Genomic DNA, 24548 nt, shown 5'->3' with positions numbered 1-24548 from the left:
GTCTCCCATCACTCCCAGATGGGACTATCTCGTTGCAGAGAAACAAGCTCAGGGTTCCCATTGATTTGTCATTGTCATGAGTTAAAATTTCCATGAAAATGAAATGTTCCTTATGTTCATTGTTGTGGCATGTCTGTATCTTATTTTGAAGGGATGTTTAAACATGACCATAGCAATCAGAGAGCGTTAGGGCAGTGGTTGAGAGTAGAGGAGTAAACTACCCCCCCCCCACCGGGCCTCAGTAAAAGGCGTTGAGTGGTCCCCGGTGAGTGGTCCCCGGCGTTGAGTGGTCCCCGGTGATAAAAAGGTTGGGGACCACTGCCGCAAAGGATGTAGTGATGGCCACGGGTATAGACTGATTTAAAAGGACAGTAGGCAGTTTAGACAAAGAAAGGTCTCTCAGTGGCTACTAGCCACAATGACTAAACTCAGGTGAAGGCCTTGTCCTCTATGCTGGACCTCCATAGTAATTAGTTAGCTACTGTGTGAGACAGTATACTGGACTAGCTAGACCACTGCTCCAGGAGGGCTGGTCATAGGCATGTCTTCATAAAAATTGCAGTGTGTGTTTCAATCCAATACGAAGCAGATGTTAGTAAAACTCTATTAATAAAACATTATCTTAAACATACCTGAGGGTCTTCCTGATTAGTGTAGACCTGTGTGTAAAGACAAAGAATATAGTTAGGACAACTCATAGTAATCTACAGCAGAATCAATACTGATTAATTCTGATATATTGACAGCTCCTTTTAAAAACTTACTGCTAAGACGATCAACCTGAGCTGATTAAAAAAAGAGAGTTAAAAATAAAATTAGTAATTAGAGATATTGTTTGTTGTCCTTAACAAGTATACCCAAAGCTCAGTTCACAGTGGTTCATTGTAGAAAAAAATTACTGTATCCAACTTACGTATTTTTTCTGCAGTGCATCATAGCATCCTAACATCCTGTAAAAAGAAAGTGCTGTTGCTGCCTCGGGTAAATTTCTGTAGTTATTTTTAAAACCAAAACATTCATCAGCAGGAGGAGGAAGAGGAGGAGGAGGAGGAGTTGGTTCTTAGATGCCGCTTTTCTCTACCCGAAGGAGTCTCAAAGTGGCTTCCATTCGCCTTCCCTTTCCTCTCCCCACAACAGACACCCTGTGAGGGAGGGGAGGCTGAGAGAGCCCTGAGATTACTGAAGAAGAAGAAGAAGAGTTGGTTCTTATATGCCGCTTTTCTCTACCCGAAAGAGTCTCAAAGTGGCTTCCATTCGCCTTCCCTTTCCTCTCCCCACAACAGACAGCCTGTGAGGGAGGGGAGGCTGAGAGAGCCCTGAGATTACTGAAGAAGAAGAAGAGTTGGTTCTTATATGCCGCTTTTCTCTACCCGAAGGAGTCTCAAAGTGGCTTCCATTCGCCTTCCCTTTCCTCTCCCCACAACAGACACCCTGCGAGGGAGGGGAGGCTGAGAGAGCCCTGAGATTACTGAAGAAGAAAAGTTGGTTCTTAGATGCCCCGTTTCTCTACCTGAAGGAGCCTCAAAGCGGCTTCCATTCGCCTTCTCTTTCCTCTCCCCACAACAGACAGCCTGTGAGGGAGGGGAGGCTGAGAGAGCTCTGAGATTACTGAAGAAGAAGAAGAAGAGTTGGTTCTTAGATGCCGCTTTTCTCTCCCCGAAGGAGTCTCAAAGCGGCTTCCATTCTCCTTCCCTTTCCTCTCCCCACAACAGACACCCTGTGGGGTGGGTGAAGTTGAGAGAGCCCTGATACTCTCGCTCGGTCAGAAAAGCTTTATCAGTGCTGTGACTAGCCCAAGGTTACCCAGCTGGTTGCATGTGGGGGAGCGCAGAATTGAACCCAGCTCACCAGATTAGAAGTCCGCACTCCTAACCACTACACCAAGGATGGCTCTCCATCGTGACCATTGTGTGCAGCTCTCAGACGACTGAGCATGAAATTCTCTGGCCGCATTCAATCTATACATAAGGCTACCGCAAACACTTAAGGATCCACCATTGAAAAATTACAATGCACATACCATTTTACTAGCTGACCAGAGCTGGGGCAGTTTTTGTCTTCCTTTAATATTTTCACACAGAGATCTTCAAAGACACAAGCAAAAACCAAAAATCAGCTTTGGGAATTAAATCTACCCCATGAGATAAGACTGTTAATTTTGTTTATGTAATTAAAATTTAACTTTATGCATAAATACTTTTAAAAATATTACTTTCTGTAATTTTCTAAAGACCTAGGGCTGCCAGTTCCAGATTGGGACGTTCCTGGCTATTTGGAGGAAGCCTTAGGAGGACATGGATCTCAGCAGGGTAAAATGCCTCAGAGTCCATTCTCTAAAGCAGCCATCCTCTCCAGGGGAACTGTAGACCAGGGTAGCCAAACTGTGGCTCACCAGATGTCCATGGACTACACTTCCCATGTGCTATTGTCAGCATGTGCTCATGGAAACTGTAGTCCACAGACATCTGGAGAGCCGCAGTTTGGCCAAGGCAAGCCCAATCCTGACAGATCTTGGAAGCTGATAACAGAAGAAAGAACCTACCCTAGGCTATAATAAACATTTAAACAATTTAACAATAAATACAAATAGAAATGTCTTATCCCTTCTTTTAATTGTCATAAAACAACCAAACGGCCTCCAGATTTAAACCGTTTTCAAAGGTATTTTCATCAGTGGTTGTTATCAGTGGTCGTTTTTCCAACTTAGTATTTGAATCACAGAATCACAAAATCACAGAGTTGGAAGGGGCCATATAGGCCATCTAGTCCAACCCCCTGCTCAACGCAGGATCAACCCAAAGCATCTTAAAGCATCCAAGAAAAGTGTGTAGCCAACCTTTGCTTGAAGACTGCCAGTGAGGGGGAGCTCCCCACCTCCTTAGGCAGCCCCTTCCACTGCTGAACTATTTGCTGGTAAAGTCCTTCACTATGATCTATTCTTCTTCACAGAATTTAAACAATATATATGTTGGCCTTTGGTATGGGGAAGTTTAGTGCAAAGACATCCCTTGCCTAAGTACCAGACAATCCTCAGATCCCCTGGTTATACTACACATACCATGCAATAAATCAGAGAGAGAGTGAGAGAGAGAGAGAGTATTCCAAAACAACCATTACCATCTAGATATCTTGTTCCATATGCATATTCTGGAAAGATCCCTCTGAGATAAGTAATACAAGACACGGCTATCGCAAGCAGCCTCTTCACTAATACTAGTGATTGTTGCTCAGTTGATATCTTGTTAGGGAATATCACTGCACTCTACAACAAAAAGAAGAAATCATTCATCTTCCAGGGAAACAGGTTATTTCCAGGAGCTCGAATTTTTTTTTTTAGATTAGCTGGACCTTCTTGCATTGGTAAAGGTAAAATGATAAAAACAAACAAATGATGACACATTCATGGTGACTCTAAGAAGTTAGGCTGAATTGATAATCCAGATTCAAAATCATTGCTGATATTGTGGGGATATGCTAGATCTGCAGTGAGCATGGTTGAACAGAATATGAAGAATACCCCGTTAGAGGAGCTATGTGGCTGGCATATTTATATTAGGAACTTCCTGATATTTTTAAATTAGTTTCCTCCTGTGTCCTGATTAGCGCGATTGGAGACTTCCTGCTCCTTTAAACACACTTCTTCCCTGCTTGAACAGACAGACCAGTTAGTTAGATCCTCTCTTTCCTCTTTCTTTACAAAGTTGTTTCTCTTCTAAATGAAACTATTTTATTCTTTCAAACAGCCTAATGGGTGGTTCTATATGCATAAATATCATGCTTCTGACGTGGAAAAATAAGCAATTTCTGAAACAAGACAGTTGCTGGTTCTGGGATTCTGAACTGTTGGATGACTGTGCTGGAAGATTGACTTACAACTGTACTGCAACCTTCTGGTGCATTACAATAAACACGTAATTTTGGTGTTACTGGCTTTAATTTAATATAAATCATTCTAGTTCTTATGGAACCTGAGACAAATGGAAAATAAGAAAGAATAAAACGTAAAAAGATTAATAAACAAGGAGTGGCATGTCCAGATTCAAAACCATGTCCCTCGGTTTTGCAAGCGGTTCAACTTCTTTTTTCTGTTTGAGACCACTAATTTCAGAAAAGAAACTAGTATATTGAATATTAAAGAATACATTCAAATTGCTCCTAAAAACCTGGAAATAAGTTCCCATGAATAAAGTAGGGCTTACTTCTGAAAGACATACTTAGAGTTGCTCTTGTTTGCCATTCTCCATGTTAATGAAAATCACCTGTGATAGGTACCTAAATGAAGCCAAATAACTTTGCTAAGGACAAGAGGAGGCCAACAAGTTCTGGGGCCAAAGAGAAAACCCTGCTGTTGACAAACCGGATTGGCTCAGTTAGAGACTTCCTGCTCCTTTGAGCACACTTCCTCCTTGATTGCCTCCAGAAGAACACAGTCAGTTAGACTGTTAGGACTATCTTTCTCCTCTCTTCTTTACAAAGCTGTTCCTCTTCTCAGTAAATCTATTTCTTCTTTAAAGCGCTGGTGCTTTAACCCTCCTTTGCATATTTAAACCCTGTCAACACTCTCTGCATCTGAACAGCAGCCAGTGAGTAAAACAGGATGGAGGACCAGGTGGCCAGCTGGTCTAATCCCAGTGGCCATTCTTACATTCTTGCTGCAGAAGGTAAAGGGCATCCCTTGCTTGGAGTGACAAAGTATCTTTTGCTGGCTCTCTGCTCAACTGTCAAACTAAGGGCAAAGGACATCTGGGCACTGTCTCCAGCCAGAGAGCCAAGGGCTACGATGGGTCGTCAACCTGTGGTCCTCCAGATGTTCATGGACTACAATTCCCATGAGCCCCTGCCAGCAAACGCTGGCAGGGGCTCATGGGAATTGTAGTTCATGAACATCTGGAGGACCACAGGTTGACAACCCCTGGGCTACATGACCGTAGCGCTGCTGACATCCAAGCAAGAGCAGCAGGTAGGGGGATGCCTGCCTGGCCCTCACCTCGGAGAAAAACTGGCAAATTTAGTTCCTTCCCCTGCCGTTCCTCCTTGTCTTTTTCAGTTACTCTTAATAGATGAGAGCCACTTTGGGAAACAATGGTCAGAAATCTGGGAAATGGATATGATAAATAGAATGGCTACAAAAACCCATAACATCTGAGTGCAAGAATTAACATTCCTAAGGAACAAACACTCACCAAAGAATTCCGTTGCTTCTGTGCTGTTGCCATATTGACACTTCTTTCTTAAGGTGTTATATTTCTGTGAACTGAGAATGAAACAGTTACATTAGTACACACAACACTCTGCAGACAAATTCCTTACTACATGGAAATTACTTCTTTAAAACCCAGACCTGCTTATATAAATTAGACAGACAGATATCCTGAGGATTGATCCACATTTTAGGAAGCAACCTCTGTGCCGTGAGACAGTCATTCCACACATGTAGAATAATGCACATTCAGTGTGTTTTTGCAGCTGAAATTTCCTGTGCAGAACAGGAAAATCTACTTCTAAAGTGCAATGAAAGTGCATTAACCAATGTGTGCAGAATGGACCATGGGGTCTCAATGTATAAGAAATCTGTGGGGGAAGATTTTCATGCTTACAGATCAGCATCATATTTGCCATAGGAGTCTCTTTGCACATTTAACTTTGCAGTTAAAACTACAGTAATCGGGGCCCATATGAAAAACTGACAACCGTATTAATTGCTAAGGTTGCCAGCCTCCAGATAAGAACCTATCCAAGGCAATATTCCTGTTCTAACAATATGTTTTCAATTTTAATACGATTTTTTTATACATGAAGAATCAACCCTCACAGTTTCTAGATAATTTCTGTTTTCCATATCTTTTCTCCAGTGGTCAAGTCCTCCAACATAAGATTGTTATATAACAATAGTGAAAGTTAGTCAGTGTGGAAAAATCCTACAGTATTTCCTTATATTAGTGTTTTAATAATAGCAATAGGCCATTTGGGGAATGGTCCTTGACTGACATTCCCCAATACCTTTGAGCCAACGGCCTGTTGATATTTTTAAAACACTAATATAAGGAAATACTGTAGGATTCTTCCCACACTGACTAACTTTTACTATTGTTACAACAATCTTATATTGGAGGATTGGACCACTGGAGAAAAGATATGGAAAACAGAAATTATCTAGAAACTGTTAGGTTTGATTCTTCATGTTTGTAAAAAAAATTGTATTAAATTTGAATATATATTGTTAGAACAAGAATATTGCCTGGGATAGGTTCCTTGTTTTTCTGTTGGTTTTCTATTGTGAACCTTCCTTTTTTCTTCTTGTAGTCTCCAGATATCTCCCAGAATTACACTTATCACCCCGTCCTCCCCAGGCTTCATTCCCAAATCTTCATCCCCCACCCCCTGCCAGTGGCCATGGGGCAGTAGATCACCTTAGTTCAGGGAAATCTCCAGGGCTTGCCTGGAGGCTGGCATCCCTACCCACTGCCCCCCAAAACGCCAGGTCTTTTCCAGTCCTGCGTTGACACCAAAGATAAATTTGGCATGACCATGACAGGAAAGGTCCGATCCAGACGGCCAAAAATTCTGGCTGATAACGAGGAAGAAGGGGGGAAATAAAACAGGATTCTTGTGGCACCTTCAGGGCCAGCCCCTTAGAGCAGCGGTAGTCAACCTGTGGTCCTCCAGATGTCCATGGACTACAATTCCCATGAGCCCCTGCCAGCGAACGCTGGCAGGGGCTCATGGGAATTGTAGTCCATGAACATCTGGGGGACCACAGGTTGACTACCCCTGCTTTAGAGATTTCGCAATGTCTGGTTATGTCTCTTGGGGAAGAAGGAAGCAAGAAAGGGGAGGCAAAGGGAGACGCTGCCTCCCGACAGGGACGCCTTTACTGGCACTGTTGTCAAGGCCTGTGGGGGAACTTTAGCCACATTGGTCAAAAAAACACAGATTATTGCCATTTCAGCACAAACTCCTGACTTTTCTCCCTCAGGATCCTCGCCACAGGCCTTCCTGAGCCAGCCTCCCCTCAGCGAAGGTCTCTTTCGCCTGTCTTCCCCTCCCCCCCCCCCACTGACAAGCCTCCCTCTTTCCCGCCTTTTTCTCTCCTCAGAAGCTCCTTTTTTCCCCGCCTTTTTCTCTCCTCAGAGGCCCCTGTTTTTCCCGCCTTTTTCCCCCTCAGTGGCCGCTCTTTTTCCATCTATCCATCATCTGTCCAGAAGAAGAAGAGTTGGTTCTTAGATGCCGCTTTTCTCTACCCAAAGGAGGCTCAAAGGGGCTTCCAGTCGCCTTCCCGTTCCTCTCCCCACAACAGACACCCTGTGAGGGAGGGGAGGCTGAGAGAGCCCTGAGAGAACTGAAGAAGAAGAGTTGGTTCTTAGATGCCGCTTTTCTCTACTCGAAGGAGTCTCAAAGGGGCTTACAGTCGCCTTCCCTTTCCTTTCCACACAACAGACACCCTGTGAGGGAGGGGAGGCTGAGAGAGACCTGATACTCCTGCTCGGTCAGAAAAGCTTTATCAGTGCTGTGACTAGCCCAAGGTCACCCAGCTGGCTGCATGTGGGGGAGTGGGGAATCAAACCCAGTTCACCACATTAGAAATCTGTGCTCCTAACCTCTCCACCAAGCCATCCATCCCTCCATCTAATCTAATCTGACTTTTGCCCTGGCACTCCTGGCGTCTTTCCACCAATCTAAAATAACACACAGCAGATTTAAAATAACCTACGAATAATACACAAAATATTAATTAAACTGTCCTCATAAATTAATGAAACTGTGCTCCTTAGAAGGCCAGATCCTGAAGATGAAACTCAAATACTTTGGCCACCTCATGAGAAGGAAGGACTCCCTGGAGAAGAGCCTAATGCTGGGAGCGATCGAGGGCAAAAGAAGAAGGGGACGACAGAGAATGAGGTGGATGGATGGAGTCACTGAAGCAGTAGGTGCAAACTTAAATGGACTCCGGGGAATGGTAGAGGACAGGAAGGCCTGGAGGATCATTGTCCATGGGGTCACGATGGGTCGGACAAAACTTCGCACCTAACAACAGCAACAACAAAATTAAAACAGCCTGACACAAGGGAATAGCAGCACCATTAAAGTGACCTGTGGGGGAAGCCTTTTGCATTTCTTTCTATCAGGGGTTGCTAAAAGGCATGATTCTTTTTAGCGTTACCTCTAAGGGGTGTCCTTTTTTGGTTTTAAACTGCTCACAAGGGTTAAACTACCACAGAAATAGATAATATCACCAGCAGGGCCTGAATTCCAGGCTGCAAACTTTGCAAAAGTCCTAATGGCTTCTCATACAAAGTTGGCAAATGTGTCAAATGACCAACATAAGACCATGTGTGTTTCGGCTTCAGGGGCCTTCCTCAGTGGTCAATAATACAAACTCATTTAAGAAGACACACATTCAGAAATTGTTATATATTAACCTTGCCCAGGTGTTGCTATCTCATATATTGTGTGGTGTGATGCACATTTATAAAGCAGCCCATGGATCCCTTGGTGCCTGCAACCATTATGGCTGAAACGGGTCTGATTTGTGACTAGTAGCCTTTATGAATTTGTCTGTCCCCTTGAAAGCCTTCCTTGTTGGCCTCCTTCACCACATCCTGTGGCGAGGAGTTCCACGAGTTAACTAGTTGCTGTGTGGGAAAGTCCTTCCTTGTTGCTGGACTGAATCTTCCAGCTTCAGCGAATGACCCTGGGTTCTAGCATTATGAAAGGGGGATAAAATGGGCATTGTGTGGTATAATAGCTAGATTGTCAGACTAGGGTATAGGAGACCCCAATTTGAATGCCTTTCTGCCATGGAGACCTTGGGCTGATCACACATTCTCAGCCAAATCTACCTCACAGGGTTGCTGTAATGATGCTGGAGTGACCAAAACATATACAAAATGGCTCCACTTATGCTATATCATTCACCTATTTTCTGAACAGAAACTGGATTCACATGAGTCACAGTCTGAATTTCTCGTTCATGCATCCTGAGTAGCAGTTCTACTCAGTTTGATGCAGTGGTTAGAAGTGCAGACTTCTAATCTGGCATGCCAGGTTCGATTCTGCGCTCTCCCTCATGCAGCCAGCTGGGGGACCTTGGGCTAGTCACAGCACTGATAAAACTGATCTGACCGAGCAGGACTATCAGGGCTCTCTCAACCTCTCCTCCCTCACAAAGTGTCTCTTGTGGGGAAAGAATAGGGAAGGTGATTGTAAGCCGCTTTGAGCCTCCTTCGGGTAGAGAAAAGCGACATATAAGAACCAACTTCTTCTTCTTCTTCTTCTTCTTCTTCTTCTTCTTCTTCTTCTTCTTCTTCTTCTTCTTCTTCTTCTTCTTCTTCTTCTACTAGATGGCCGTTGTATTCAGAGCAAGTTATGTGGCTAACATAGATTCGAATGTATCTAACTATCCAAAGAACAAAGAATCATAGTTGTAAAATACTGTTTCATGCCAAATGAAATGACCACAGGTAACCAAATGGAAGGCATTGTAATAATCTGTTCCACATCATATATTTTTGGTAAGGCCTTGGAGGAGGAGCTGGTCTCATGGCTTAGGTGTCACTCAGCGCTTCCTTACACAAAACCCTGCTTGCTGGTGGGCTGCTGCTTCCAGACCCTTCTGTTCTCACATTGGACGGTAAATATTCTTTGACCCAAAATCTTAATTCTCTTTTGCTTCCAATCACCTCTTTTGTTTCCCCTGTGTGTATGTGTTTAGCTTAAAAAAACTGTTCTATTAATTTCTATGTTAAATTGTCATCTTTATTTTAAGGGGTTTCTATCTGGGAAAAGGACCCCGTAAACATTGGTAAAAAATGATTTTGCACCTCTTGGTGTATATTTGAAGTCCCCCTAATTCCCCTTAAGGGATCCATTTCAGGTAACAATGCCAAAACCCAGGGGCCACCAGGAGGTCCCCCAGCAGGGCCAGAACTCCAGAAGCCCTCCCACTGTAGCCCCCCAGGCACCAGGAAGACTGCCCCAGGCAGAATGTTCCCTCTAGAACAGGGGTAGTCAACCTGTGGTCCTCCAGATGTTCATGGACCACAACTCCCATGAGCCCCTGCCAGCAAACACTGGCAGGGGCTCATGGGAGTTGTAGTCCATGAACATCTGGAGGACCACAGGTTGACTACCCCTGCTCTAGAGTCCTTGTGGCTTATAGCCATGCACGGACCTCTGCTCCATAGGTTCATCCAGACCCCTTTTGAAGCTGTCTATGCTTGTAGCCACCACCACCTCCTGTAGCTGTGAAGCCCCAATACCTCCATGCCCTGGGCCCCCCGAAAGAAAAAGATCTGTAAAACCTGGAAATAAGTGATTTATTTAACAACAATTTCAAAATTCAGATGCAAAATAGGTGGGTTATTTGTAAAATGTCACTCTGGGAAGGTAGTTGGAGAATGGATTAAAGGAAAGGAAATTTAAAAAAGCAAATCCTTCCAAAGCTGGCAGGACATGCAAATGCTTTAAAATCCCACGTTTTTCCTGTTGTTCCCTATGAATTTTGCCTGCTAGCAGAACTTTTTCAACCCCAGTCCTTCTCAGCTTAAACAATCTTGGGGAGAATCATGGTAATTAAGGGGCTTTGGTTGTTTGCTTTGCAACACACTTTGAATTCCTGAATAGAAATCGGAATACCTTGAATCATAACCAATACAGGAATGGCTTTGTAAAACCATAGCACCTTTGATGATTATGTACACTAGATTCCAGAAATTCTGCTTTCCTTTCTTGATGTAGCAGAACTCACATGGCTGTATGTGTCGATCCAGCAAAATGGGGCAAGAATGTGTTTTCCCACAAAACACAAATCTTAACACGGGATGCTTCGAAGTGGAAACAGTGATAATACTTAGTTACAGGAAATTACGCTCATTCAAAGCAGTACCACAGACACTATCAGCTGATCCAGCCTCACAAAGCCTGCGGGAACAGCTCACAGGTACCAAGATAACTATCATTATGGTAGAATCCTAGAATCATAGAGTTGGAAGGGACCTCCTGGGTCATCTAGTCCAACCCCCTGCACTATGCAGGACACTCACAACCCTATGGTCACTGGTCTCAGATCTACAGGTGCAGCGGGCAGGAAGACCTTGTCCTGGGGAACTACTCCCCTCTTCTTAAACACAGCAGTTTGATTAAAAGAAGCCCAAGATTAGTTGCCTGACTGGCTGTGTTTTCTTTAGGCTTCACTGGGGGCAGTGGGGGGGACATCAACTGCAGAGATGAATTGCTTCTCTAGGCAAGTGGGTAGCAGCCAAAACTGGCGATGCCGCACAGATTCCCGTGATTCCGTGCCATCCGAATATATCCTTGATCGCCGAATTTTACGCCCCAGCTGTTGGAATAAAATGAAGAAGGTGATGTCAGGGGAATCATTCATGTGCATCTCCAGTAGCAGCAGAGACTTCTTTCTTCCAGTGTTGATAAATGTTCGATAAACACTGCCTCGCCCACATATAGCCCACCGGTACATAGCTAAGCCTGCCTGTCAAGGTGGGTGGTGATGTCACTTCCGGGGGCGTGGCAGGGAGGCGTGGCCAAGTGACATCACTTCTGGGGCCCCTCGAAGCGTGAGACATTATCTCAGGGTCAAAAGGTTGAAAAGGTAGCTGGAAACAGCTCCTTATAATTTCCTTGCTCGAAGTCCACTGAATGTTTTCTCATTATAGACTGAATGAGAACGGATTTATTGTTTTCCTGGCAGGATGTTCTTACCTGTTCTTCACAAGCCAGTAGTCCTTGCTGTCCAGGGTGCCGTATCCCACCACAAGAACGGCATGATTTACTTTCTGAGAACAGCTTTGATCATCATAGACTCCTGAATTTAAAAAGATTCACAGTCACTTTCAAAAGTGGAGGAGACAGTAGAGCAGGGGTAGATAACCTGTGGTCCTCCAGATGTTCATGGACTACAATTTCCATGAGCCCCTGCCAGCAACGCTGGCAGGGGCTCATGGGAATTGTAGTTCATGAACATCTGGAGGACCACAGGTTGACTACCCCTGCAGTAGAGCACTAGACTTTAATAAGAGAGCTCTGGTTTTGAATCCCAGTTCAGGCCACTCGGTTTAAGAAGAGCTCGGGGAGGGGGGGGTTATACCCCGCTTTTCACTACCCAAAGGAGTCCCCTCCCCACCACAGACACCTTGTGAGGTGGGTGGGGCTGAGAGAGCTCTTAGAGAACTGCTCCTTAAGAACAGCTGTAAGAGGACAGTGACTAGCCAAAGGTCATCCTACTGGCTGCATGCGAAGGAGTACAGAATCAAACCTGGTTGTAGTGGTTAAGAATGTCAGGTTTGCCATGGAAACATAGTGGTTGACCTTGGCCTTGTCTACTCTCTGAGCCTCACCCACCTCATAGGATTGTTATGAAGAATGGGGAATTGGGCACCACAATTGAAGGAGGATGTAGACCAGGGGCATTCGCTGGCAGGGGCTTCTGGGAATTGAAGTCCATGGACATCTGGGGGGCCGCAGTTTGACTACCCCTGTTGTAGACAAACTGGAGAGAGGTTATATGATAGCCATCTTTAAGTACTTGGGCTGTCACATAGAGGATGGAGCAGAGCTGTTTTCTGTTGCCCCTGAGAGTCGGACCAGAAACAATGGGATGAAATGAATTAAAAGATCTTTCAGCTAAATATCCGGAAGAAGTTCCTGACATTTAGAACGGTTCCACAGTGGAACAGGCTTCCTCAGGAGGTGGTGGGTTTTCCTTCTTTGAAAGTTTTTAAGTAAAGGCTAGATAGCCATCTGACAGAAATCTTAGAATCATAAGAGTTGGAAGGGACCTCCAGGGTCATCTAGTCCAGGCCCCTGCACAATGCAGGAAATGGCCACAAGAGCCAAGCACCTACACAATCCCTTCTGTCTACCCACTTAAAATCTGTCTAAATTCACAGGGCAGTTCCTCACCCATTAAATGTTGTGAAATGCTTACCTTAGGTAGCCATTATATTCCAGCCACTCCGCATGATGTTGTCAATATCCAGTGTCCAGGCAGCAAACTTCTTGCTACATCCTCCATTTTAAAGCGGTAGTTCGGGAATCACATAAAGTAGATTCCCCAACCTAAAAAGCCCAGGCTACAGGAGAGCAACCAGCAAGCCACCAGTAAAAGAAAGGCATGGAGGCGAAGAAGCGCTGCCTCTGCCTCCAGTGTTCTGCCCTTGTACCCGCCTCCCTTTCCCTTCTTCTGGGGACAGGAAGTGCTTTTTAAAAAATTAAGAACAGCCTGGAGCAACGAATATGTGGACAAGCATGCAGGTGATGCTGGAAAATAATTTTCTCCCAAACTTGTGACACAAAGCATGCTTCTCTAAAGTTCCCACCCTTCAAAATCAGGATCGAGATTATTTTTTCAAAGTATCAAGACTCATGATTCCATAAGGGGTGGCGTTCAAAAAACATCTATGATTAGAGGCACGGGTGTTTAAACGGAGAAGTATTGAATTTTTAAAAAATTAGTGGGCATTGCGGGCCTTTTAAAACATTGAGAAAGGAGATTGGTTGTCTGGCTTGATTGACAGGTGGAAGAGAGTCATGTGTAAAGCGCATTGCTCTCTTCCGCCAGAGGTGCGATAATTTTTAGCACTACGCCAGACCACTGGCATAACACTATTTTTTCAATGTGCGGAAATTCCCACAGAATTAGCCTTTCTGGCCAGGGATTCTGGGTTTTATTGGGGGACATCACTTGGGCATGGAATTGGGTTCACTGTGGGTGGGCAGCTAAGTTGTGAATTTCGTGCATTCTATAGGAGGTTGGACTAGATGACCCTGGAGGTCCCTTCCAACGATTTGATTCTATGTTTCCAAGTAAATAAGTACATTTTTAAAAACTGAATAACTGAATTTCTAAACGCTTGCTCCTGTAATACGTGGGTGATTTTGCAGGGCCATAAAAATGATATTTCCTCTTTTCTTATCACAAGACCCCATGTTGGAAAGCACCTTTGGACTCACCTGACTTATACAGAAAGAATGTTTCTTTAGTTGCATCGATAGCCACGGACACGGGGCCAACAGTAGCCACGGCACTCTTCAAGGCCGCTTCATCAGTCTGTGGCAGCTGGACATATCTGGAGCACGTGGCTGCTCGGGCACTTGGGTTGTAGCGGCACGGCCCCACCTGGGAGAAACCAAGGTCAGATAAAGCATTGGGACAGAGAATAGGTACAGGTGGGTCACCATGCTGGGCTGAATTGGCAGAACTGAGTTCAAGTCCAGGAGCACCTTGAAGACCAGCCCCGTTTTATTCAAGGTATAAGTTCTCACCTGCAGGCACACTTCTTCTGATACAAAGATTGTATCGTGTTGTATCCGAAGAAAAGTGCATGTACAATAAAGCTTAAACCTTGAATAAAACTTTATATACTGAGCCAGGCCGGACAGAAGAACACCGTTAATTTCTGTGACTGGTTCGTAAAAGAATGATGATGGAGCAAAATTAAATGTTTGATATTTCATGTCCAGATCATGGGAGTATCGTGTCCAGATCACGGGAGGTGATGGTATCGCTTTACTGTGCTCTGGTTCGGCCTCACTTGGAGTCCTGTGTTCAGTTTTGGGCACCCCAGTTAAAGAGGGAGGTAGACAAACTGGAAGGTGTCCAGAGGAGGGCAACAAAGACGATGAGGGGTTTGGAGACCAAGACGTAGGAGGAAAGGTTGGGGGAGTTTGGTCTGTCTAGCCTGGAGAGGAGACGACTGAGAGGGGATCTGATAGCCATCTTCAAGTATTTAAAAGGCTGCCATATGGAGGATGGAGCAGAATTGTTCTCTCTTGCCCCATAGGGATGGACCAGAATGAATGGGATGAAATTAATTCAAAAGAAATTCCGTCTAAACCTCCGGAAGAAGTTCCTGACAGTCAGAGCGGTTTCTCAGTGGAACAGGCTTCCTCGGGAGGTGGTGGGTTCTCCATCTTTGGAAATTTTTAAACAGAGGCTGGAGAGCCATCTGATGGAGAGGCTGATTCTGTGAAGGCTCAAGGGGGTGGCAGGTGACAGTGGATGAGCGACAGGGTTGTGAGTGTCCTGCATAGTGCAGGAGGTTGGACTAGATGACCCAGGAGGGTCATGCACATGAAAGCTTATACCCAGACTAAAACTTTCTTGGTCCTAAAGGTGCCCCTGGACTAAAACGTAGGGGGGAACAAGAGGAGGCATTTGCAAGCCGCTTTGAGACTCCTCCAGGTAGTAAGAAGTGGGATATAAAAACCAGTTCTTCTTCTAATATTTATGAACATGTCACATGGCTGAGCAACCAGCTATATTTCATGGAAATTCTGCCTGGTTTTGCAGCGGGAAACCCAAATCTGCCAGGGAGCAGTTTTTCCTTATTCGCCCTCTAGCCATGACTATTCCTTCACCCCCTTTCCCCTGCTGGTTTTGCATGCTAACTGAGAGCAACTGCCAGCGAACTCCTGCCTGAGGTAACTTTGAGGTTTGACAGTTAACTGGAACAGTTTCAGAAAACTTAAACTAATTGCTTTTTAATAGAAGGTTAAGAGTTGAGGTTGGCCTTATCTTGCTCTGTCAGATTTAAACTCGTGGATGCGAACCGGCTTTGGCAGCTACGCAGAACTGTTGTTCAAATGGGGCAAAATTATTATTGATTTATTGTACGGCACGTGCCGCGTAGCTAGGAGATTCGAGGATTGTATGGCAGCAAGGCAAAGGACGTTTGGTGGTGGCTTGCCATTGCCTGCCTCTCCTAGTGTTTTGGGAGGAACTAGCACCCAAATCCCTAGAGGTCTCCCATCCAAATGCTAACCAGGGTCAGCCTTGCTTAGCTTCTGAGTTCACATGGGATCGAGCTTGCCTGGACTATCCAAGCTCAGGGCTGGGACAAAATACCAGGTCCCAGATGTGATTGCAGTGCAGCCTGCCAAACTATTTTCTGTGAGCATCATACTTTCCAGGGAGATGTGACGGAGCTCTTTGTACTCTTCCCAGCTACAACGGGATAAAATTGAAATTTTAGACAGTACTGTTTATACACCGCTGTTCACTCCCTGAAGGAGTCTCAAGGTGGCTTCCAATCGCCTTCCCTTCCTCTCCCCACAACAGAGACCCTGTGAGGTGGGAGAGGCTGAGAGAGCTCTAAGAGAACTTCTCTGTGAGAACAGAATTATCAGGACTGTGACTAGCCCAAGATCACCAAGCAGGCTGCATGTGGAATCAAAACTGGTTCACCCGATTAGAAGCCGTTGTTCTTAACCACTACACCAAACTGGCTCTTTTAACAACAACACCAAGCTGGCTCTTTTAACAACAACACCAAGCTGAGATTGCCCAATCTGTCTGCATAACCACCACTCCTACACATGCAGCCAGCTGGGTGACCCTGGGCTAGTCACAGTCCTGTTAAGAACTGTTCTCACAGAGTAGTTCCATCAGAGCTCTCTCAGCCCCACCCACGTCACAGGGGAGAACAAATTTAGAGTCCCGTGGCATCTTTAAGACCAACAAAGTTTTATTCAGTTCATACTTGTAGGCAAAGTGTGAGGGTAAATTAGCATACAGCATAGTGAAAACGGTTATTCATTTGAGTGTATTCACTTGAGACTGAATTGCATGGGAAGCATCTTGGGTTCAATAAACATGCCTAGATGAAGAGAATCATGGGCAGCTAGATAATCCATTGCTGACAACAGCTAGCTGAGATCCTGCCCTTCTGTCTCCTGCCTGTCCGTTCAAGCATGGAAGCATCTGGGGGTACCGCCTTTTTTGAACTAGAGCATTTGGTTGTCTCTGTTTTCAGACCAGAGAAAGGCCTATACAGACCATTCTAAATTACATTGCATTATACTAGTCACGGTTACATTACAGTCTACTGGTTCAAATCAATTATTCTGATTAAGACATAAATTAAAATACAGAGGATAGTTGGCCTTTCCGAAGGACTGTTACAAATGCCGGTTAGCCTCTATAGTGAGTTAAGAAACCATTGTCCCTGTTGAGTCCTGGGGGTTCCATGGTTCTGAGTGCGGTAATAACTTGCATTCCAGCCATTTCCTTTTCTGTTAACGTTTTTCCCCACAGGAATTAAATGATACAAACCTTGCCGGTGTATGGGTAGGATGCTTCCGAGTCGATACCTTTATTATCAATGACATATTGGAAAGCATTGGCCATGTAGCCTCCGTTACATCCCTTGTTCCCATACATGCTGGAACAGTCCACGAGGTTCTGTGGGCTCAGAGAGATCAGTTGTCCAGTTTTGCGTTTCCACTGGCATTCCAGAGCCCCAACAGCACTGAAGGCCCAACAAGAGCCACAATCACCCTGGAAGAGAGAGGCTAGTCTGAGATACAGCAGTGTAGAGTGTTGTACCCATGAGCGGTGAGTGAATAGTCCCCTAGCGCAGGGGAAAGGTTAGGCAGGAACTGGAGCTACCTGGAGAGGAGGCGACTGAGAGGTGAGAGAGGTTAACCACCTTCAAGTATTTAAAAGGCTGCCATGTAGAGGATGGAGCAGAGTTGTTCTCTCTTGCCCGGGAGGGGCGGATCAGAACCAATGGGATGAAATTAATTCAAAAGAAATTCTGTCTAAACACCCGGAAGAAGTTCCTTACAGTGAGAGTGTTTTCTCAGTGGAACAGGCTTCCTCAGGAGGTGGTGGGTTCTCCATCTTTGGAGATTTTTAAACAGAGGCTAGATAGCCATCTGACAGAGAGGCTGATTCAGTGAAGGCTCTAGGAAGTGGCAGGTGACAGTGGATGAGCAATAGGGTGGTGAGTGTCCGACATAGTGTGGGGGGTTGGACTAGATGACCCAGGAGGTCCCTTCCAACTCTATTATTCTATGATTCTTTGGAGCTATATAGGTGTTGTTTTGGGTTCAGGTGTTGCTGGTTGCAGAAGGGATTGGTTGTGTGAATAAAGATACTCTTCAGATAACTTTGTGGGGGAACCTAAGTAAAAAAGGGTCCCTTACCTGGAATTTCACCTCTGTGACACATCCTTCCTCCCTCCAGTCTACGGAATCAGGGATTCCAACCTCTGCTTTTGACTTGAAATAGGTCGAGTTCTGTTCCCATGAGTCAGGAATTTTCAGTCCGGTGAGCTGAGTAGCTACTTCTTCACTAGTCTACATAAAGAAGCATAGATTTTTTAAAATATATATATACTTTTGTGTCATATTTGTCCTCCAGTTGTGAACGGGAGAGTTGAGCTAGAGGTTTACTGAGAATCATCCCCTTTTCCCTTTCGGAATTCCTTTTGAATTTTTCTGAACCCTCCCTTGCCTCCTTTGCCAGGTTTTATGGCCCAGAGAGGCCTTCTCTCCCCAGCTGTGAGATCTCACTCTTATCTACCTGTGTCCTTGGTCTGCCTGGTAGGTGCTGGAAATTTACTGCCAGGTACAACAGGCAGGGCAGACCAGATATCTCCAGTTATTTCCACCTTTTTAGATTAAAAGTCTTTCCTACGTGAACCCCTCTTCCCGCCTAAACTGCCCCCCTATATATACCACTATGGGGGCTCCCTATGCCTGTCTCTGTCAATATCTCCTGCACTTACCATGCCCCGTCCTGTTTCACCTCATGGATCTCTTCAATAAAGACTGACCTCTTAGCACCACCTGTGCCTGGAGCAGTTCTGTACAAGGGAGTCTCTTCTGATTGAGCGGACTAGCCCATGGTTCATGAATATTTGTTATTTTATTCTATTTTTTTGCCCTTGGAGCTCAGGACAGGCCTGGTTTCACTTCCCTTGTATCCCTTCCATAACCCCAGAGATAAATTGGGCTGAGAGAGAGAGAAATTGGCCCAAGATCATTCTAATGCTTAACAGATGGGGTGGAAATTTAGACCAGGATCTGCCACTGGATATCTGGCAAATATGGTGCAGGGAATAGCCCTGAACGGCTGCATAACAAAAGAGACCCTGCGGCATTCTACTCCACGGAAGTCCCTCCCATCCCCAAATCCAACCTCCTCAGACTCCAACCCCAAAATCGCCTGATATTTCCCAACCTGGAGTTGGAAACGCTATATGGAAGAGTACTTTGGGGGTGGAGGGCTCTGTACACTATTTTTACTAACCATATCACCGAGATGATTCATGCCGAGCTCATACGAATGCAGCCCCAGCGAGTGTTCGAGGTTATGCAACGTTATGAATTTCAAGTTCTTTTCCCAAGTCATACGGTGATTCTCTTCCTCTTTCTAGAAATCAAAGCAGAAGCCCCCGTTTATTATACAGACAAGAGGAATATGTGGAGGAAACGATCTATGTTTCAGCCTTAATCCTCCGGAGATCTTGAATTCTTTATCTTTTTTTTTTTTTTTTTTTTTGCCATAAGAACACACAAGAAGCCATGTTGGATCAGCCCAATGACCCCTCCAGTCCAATGCTCTGTGTCTGCTGGATCAAACCAGGGGTCCATCCAGCCCAGCCTCCCGTCTCACTCAGTGGCCAACCAGTTCCTTTGTAGGGCCACCAACAGGGCAGAAGAGCAATGGCCTTCCCCTGACGTTGCCTCCTGGCGCTGGGATTCAGAGGATTAGTGCCTCTGAACATGGAGGTTCCCCTCAGCCACTATGACTAGTAACCAGGGACAGACTTCTCCATGAATCTATCTAATCCCTTTTTCAAGCTGTTTATTCGTGTGTCCATCCTCTGGCAGTGAATTCCACGTTTTAATAACACACTGTGTAAAGTAGTATTTCCTTTTGTCCATCCTCAGCCTACTGCCCATCAGCTTCATGGGATGCCCTGTGGTTCTAGTCATTTGGGAGAAGCAGAAAGTTTTCACCGAGGCCCGAGGACTATGGCCTGTGCCCTTACCTCATTTCGGTATTCCTTGCTGTGCTTCTTCTTCCAAAGCTCCCAGTGGAGGTCGAGCGTGGTGTCTTCCTGGCACCCCGCCGATGCCAGAGCAGCAAATGCCAGCACAACCCAAGGCCACAGTCCCATCGTGCAGAGATACAATGCTGCCTTGGGAGGAGACAGAGCACACAGGTCACAGACGAGTTTGAACTCGCTTAAAAGCCTGTTATTGGTGGGAGTGCTGAAGCTCTTGATCACAAAGACCCATGCACAAAGGAGCAAAATTAAATGGCTGGACATGTGACACTCATATTCTCATGAAAACAATGTGAGCTGATACAGGAGCAATACTTGATCCATTTTCCACCCCATGGTCTGCAATTTTCAGCTATTCCTAATACATCATACAACATTATCTTAAAACATTCTAATAATCATGGCAATGCAGGTTATTTGTGCAGCAGTTTGCATATATCTAAAATAATTCATGACATAACCATTTAGTTTGGACAGATACCTCATGAAATTGGTTGTTATTATTCTTCCTACACTGATAGGAAAATGCAGCTAAGGAAGAGTATCTTGCTCCTGTCCAGGAACACTCACCTGAGCCTTCGGGGAGGGCGGTATATAAATCTAAATATATATATATATATAATGTTACCCTTGGTATGTGCAAATCTATATATACACATTAATAAGGAACTTTTAGAGCCTCTTGTGGCGCAGAATGGTAAGGCAGCTGTCTGAAAGCTTTGCCCATGAGGCTGGGAGTTCGATCCCAGCAGCCAGCTCAAGGTTGACTCAGCCTTCCATCCTTCCCAGGTTGGTAAAATGAGGACCCAGCTTGCTGCTGGGGGGTAAACGGTAATGACTGGGGAAGGCACTGGCAAACCACCCCATAGTGAGTCTGCCATGAAAACGCTGGAGGGCGTCACCCCAAGGGTCAGACATGACTCGGTGCTTGCACAGGGGAGACCTTTACCTTTTTAAGGAACTTTTGTGCAGGCCGAATCACGGCAGAATCTACAGGAGATGCAGACCTGAGGGGGGGATGAGGTTGCTAGGGTTGCCAGATCCAGGTTGGGAAACTCCTGGAGATTTGGGGAGGACAGACACCTCAGTGGGGTATAATGCTGCCAAGTCCACCCTGCAGAGCATTCATTTTCTCCAGGAAAACCAATGACGGTATCCTGGGGCTGAACAGTAATTCCAGGGGATTCTCCTAGGTCCCACCTGGAGGCTGGCATCTCTAGTTCTAGGTACCTGAATAAAAGAGCAGCAACAGTTCCTCCCCTGCCCCAAATTTTGTTAGTTTTCTGGACTCTTGCTCTTTTCCAATGTTCCTGGGGGACTGTGTGACACATATGCAAAAAATGTCCTGCCCTGATGTGACGCTGTTGTTGTTAAAGAGCCCCGCTCGCATACCCAGTGGAGGATAGTTTATCATAAACCGGAGAAATTGAATCTGAGATATAATTATTTTCTTGAAAATGTTCCTGACAGAGCAGTTCCTCAGTGGAACAGGCTTCCTCAGGAGGTGGTGTGTTCTCCTTCTCGGGAAGCGTCATGCCAGTCAAATATAGGTGTTATATTCCAGCCGCTCTGCATGACGTCATCCACATCCAGCGTCTGGCCAGCTGACTGGTCATTACATCCTCCATTTTAAATCCCTTCTTGGGAATCGCATCAAGTGGATTTGCCATCCTAAAAAGCGCTAGCAACCAAAGAGCAACCAGCAAGCAACTAGCAGAGGGAAGGTATGGAGGCTTCATCCCGCCCTCACACCCGCCTCCCTCTCCCAGGGGCAGGAATTTCTTTTGAAAAATGGCCAACTGCCTGGAGCAACGAATAGGCAGACATGCATGTAGGTGATGCCAGAAATAAAAGACCTGGAATGGAGACAGACGCGGCGGGGGGAGGGAAGGCAGGGGAGGGGCGATGGATGAATAAAGACAAAGATTTGTTTGTGGCACAAAGCGTGGCTCTCAAAAGTGGCATTCAAAAGCACAATGCATCTATGATTCCATGTATTGGCATTGCAACAGATAAGTTTTAAAAAATTAGCGAGCATTGCAGGACCCTCAAACGGCTTCAAAATACGGAGGCAGGGAATTGGTTGCCTGGATTAATTGACAGGCAGAAGTGCAACATATATAAAGCACGTTGCTCTCTTCTGCCTTTACCAGCAGCAGGTGAGGAGGGTAAGATGCGTGACAAAGGCGAAACAAGAAAAAGGTGAGGAGGGCCTGGGAGGCACGATATAATTTTGTGCTTTGCCATTCTGCGGGCGTGACGTTATTTTAACTAATGTGCGGAAATGCCTATAGAGTTGGATAGGACCTCCAGAGCCATCTAGTCCAACTAGCCCTTTCTGCTTGGGTTGACTTCCCTGAAACCACCAGAGCCCATGACCGATATGGACTCCAATACAAAATTTATTTACTGTGCCACCATCCTAGAGTCCCCCCACGTGCTAAAGAGCAGCGTTCAGCTTTTCTAGAGGAAATGCTTTTATGGTACTGTTTACTCAGCTACAAAGAAAATCTGTTGAGAAGGCGGAGGTTTAACTTTCGCTAACTTCCTCCAAGGCCAAAGCTTAGATCAGGATTTCTTGATGACCCTGGAAGGGTTTCCTGAATCAGTGAGAGTTAATTAATGTTTAATGTATATATATATTTAAAATGTTATATGTTAAATGTTAACCATTTATTGGGTGATATGACCTTAGGTGGTCATGTTGACCTGCCCCTCCCTCCTTCCCAAAATGGCCAATGATGGGCCTGGAGGGGGTGGGAAGGGGAGGGCCCCCGGGTGGGCACGTACACAGCTCTGCTTCCCAACCCAATTCTGCACGTTTGCGCCACTTTGCGGGTTTCACGAAGCCTGAAGATTGTTCCGGGGGCTTCTCAATAGTTAAAAAGTTGAGAAAGGCTGGGTTAGAAGAAGAAGAAGAAGAAGAGTTGGTTCTTATATGCCGCTTTTCCCTACCCGAAGGAGGCTCAAAACGGCTTCCAGTCGCCTTCCCTTTCCTCTCCCCACAACAGACACCCTGTGAGGTGGGTGAGGCTGAGAGAGCCCTGAGATTCCTGCTTGGTCAGAACATTTTTATCAGTGCCGTGCCGAGCCCAAGGTCACCCAGCTGGTTGCATGTGGGGGAGCGCAGAATCGAACCTGGCATGCCAGATTAGAAGTCCGCACTCCTAACCACTACACCAAACTGGCTCTCGTGTTAGTGACACTTGTGTTAGTGACACAAGTAGGAGCATATCTCCTGTGACAGAAGTGAGTTTCAAATGTTCAGTACTTTGGCTTTGCTCCAAAGGTGGCCACAAGTTAATGCCAGGGACCCCCAACGCGGTGCCCATGGGCACCAAATATTTTCCTAGATGCCCACTGGGCTTTTCAGAAAGGGGAGGGAGCCATTGCAAGGCAGGTCTTGTTACTGGCAGCTCTCATTCAAATGAAAGGCTTTTCCAGTAGTGTATCTGGAGGACAGGGAAGCTCCCATGATTCCCTTAGGGTGGTCCTGCTGCCCCCTTTCAGGCATTTCTTCTCCTCAGGAGAAGGTACTCTGGTTCTGCCGCCTGCAGGAAGCCGTCTGGGGTTTGGCACCACTTCCGTGCAAGCTGTTTTTGGGGAGACACACACCACCTCCTCTCAACATTTCAAATCTCCTTGCAGACTCACAAAAAATGTGTCATCCTGGTTGAAGCTATGAACAACTCAGTTAGCTAGTCAAGCGTCCCAACAATCAGAGTTCCAAGCTTTGAGGAATGGCAGACTCGGGGGCTCATCCAGCTTGGTGTCGTGGTTAAGAGCGGCAACCTCTCATCTGGAGAGCCGGGTTTGATTCCCCGCTCCTCCTCCATATGCGGACAGCTGGGTGACCTTGGGCCAGTCCCAGTTCTCTTGGATCCGTTCTTGCAGAGCAGTTCTCCCAGGGCACTCTCAACCCCACCTATCTCCCAGACTGTCTGTCATGAGGAGAGGAAGGGGAAAAAAACTCGAAGTGTGCATGGGGAGAACCGGTATTTTAAAAGATGAGAATCGCCCAAGTAAGGCAGTCAGAACGGTGGGATAGGTTGGTGGCATTTATTATATTCTATTAACTTTATATAAAGCCAAACTTTCTCGCCAGGACTCAGGACGGATTACGTTGTGGGGGTCCATATAACCAATGGATGGGACCTCGGATAAAGAATGAAACGGGATTTGGGTTGCAGGGGGCGATTCAAACCCCAGTCTGTTCTCCCCAAGTCTGTGGCCAAGGAGGGGCATGCAGTTGTGGTTGGGGGCAAAAAGTGCCACCAGGTTGCTGCCAACTGGAAGGGAATGCAGCTGCAGAGGTGGCTTGCCCTTGCCTGCCTCTACGTAGCAGCCCCGGCCTTCCTCAACAGTCTCCCATTCAAGTATTAACCAGAGCACTGCTTTGCTCTGAGATCTGGCCATCCTGAGCCACCCAGGGGCTACCCAAACAAAATATACATTCAGATTAAAAAGCGGCATTGTTCTCCGATAGCTGTTTCCAAAGTATAGCTCACTTCCTCTTAGACAGTGCTTTGAAAAGAGAGAAGAGTGCCAAAAAGAGGAGCTTGTACCCACCTCAAGCTCTTTCAGAAGGCTCTACCTGCGGGAGATTCTTCGAGGCCGGCTCTTCCAACCACACGAGCGAGCGAGGAATCTATCCTGGCCTTGCTGTTTGCCGTGACTCAACTGAACTCCTCACGCACCGTGCTGAAGGTAGTTAGCAGAAAGGAGAGTTTCATT

The 24548-nt window shown here is 45.9% G+C and overlaps 2 protein-coding genes across 4 annotated transcripts in view; both read right to left on the bottom strand.

Annotated features, from left to right (window-relative positions):
- HORMAD1 (HORMA domain containing 1) overlaps positions 1-7740 on the bottom strand; it is a 28371-nt gene extending 20631 nt beyond the window's left edge. Inside the window, exons 1-7 of the mRNA XM_077320106.1 lie at positions 7599-7740; positions 5184-5254; positions 3118-3262; positions 2021-2084; positions 914-950; positions 765-785; positions 633-659 (exon numbers count right to left, since the gene is read on the bottom strand). Of these exons, the coding sequence (XP_077176221.1) occupies positions 633-659; positions 765-785; positions 914-950; positions 2021-2084; positions 3118-3262; positions 5184-5216 (327 nt within the window). The 5' untranslated portion in view covers positions 5217-5254; positions 7599-7740. The remainder of the gene's footprint in view (positions 1-632; positions 660-764; positions 786-913; positions 951-2020; positions 2085-3117; positions 3263-5183; positions 5255-7598) is intronic.
- A 2560-nt stretch (positions 7741-10300) lies between these two features.
- LOC143829350 (cathepsin S-like) lies at positions 10301-24548 on the bottom strand. 3 transcript variants are annotated; one of them, XM_077320083.1, is made up of 8 exons: positions 24384-24548; positions 19797-19942; positions 19052-19174; positions 17944-18096; positions 17069-17293; positions 13969-14134; positions 11719-11821; positions 10301-11338 (listed from the first exon to the last, which is right to left on the bottom strand). In XM_077320083.1, exons 2-8 carry the CDS (start codon positions 19923-19925, stop codon positions 11239-11241), a joined length of 999 nt encoding a protein of 332 aa, XP_077176198.1. In that variant the 5' UTR covers positions 19926-19942; positions 24384-24548; the 3' UTR covers positions 10301-11238. The 3 variants fall into 3 exon arrangements, with proteins under 3 accessions (XP_077176198.1, XP_077176187.1, XP_077176208.1); XM_077320072.1 differs by having other exon boundaries at positions 19797-19946; positions 24384-24547; XM_077320093.1 differs by having other exon boundaries at positions 19797-19946; positions 24409-24536.

This window comes from Paroedura picta, chromosome 1 (assembly GCF_049243985.1).
Source record: "Paroedura picta isolate Pp20150507F chromosome 1, Ppicta_v3.0, whole genome shotgun sequence".
Classification (NCBI taxonomy): domain Eukaryota; kingdom Metazoa; phylum Chordata; class Lepidosauria; order Squamata; family Gekkonidae; genus Paroedura; species Paroedura picta.
This window is presented reverse-complemented; position numbering and strand designations above follow the sequence as displayed.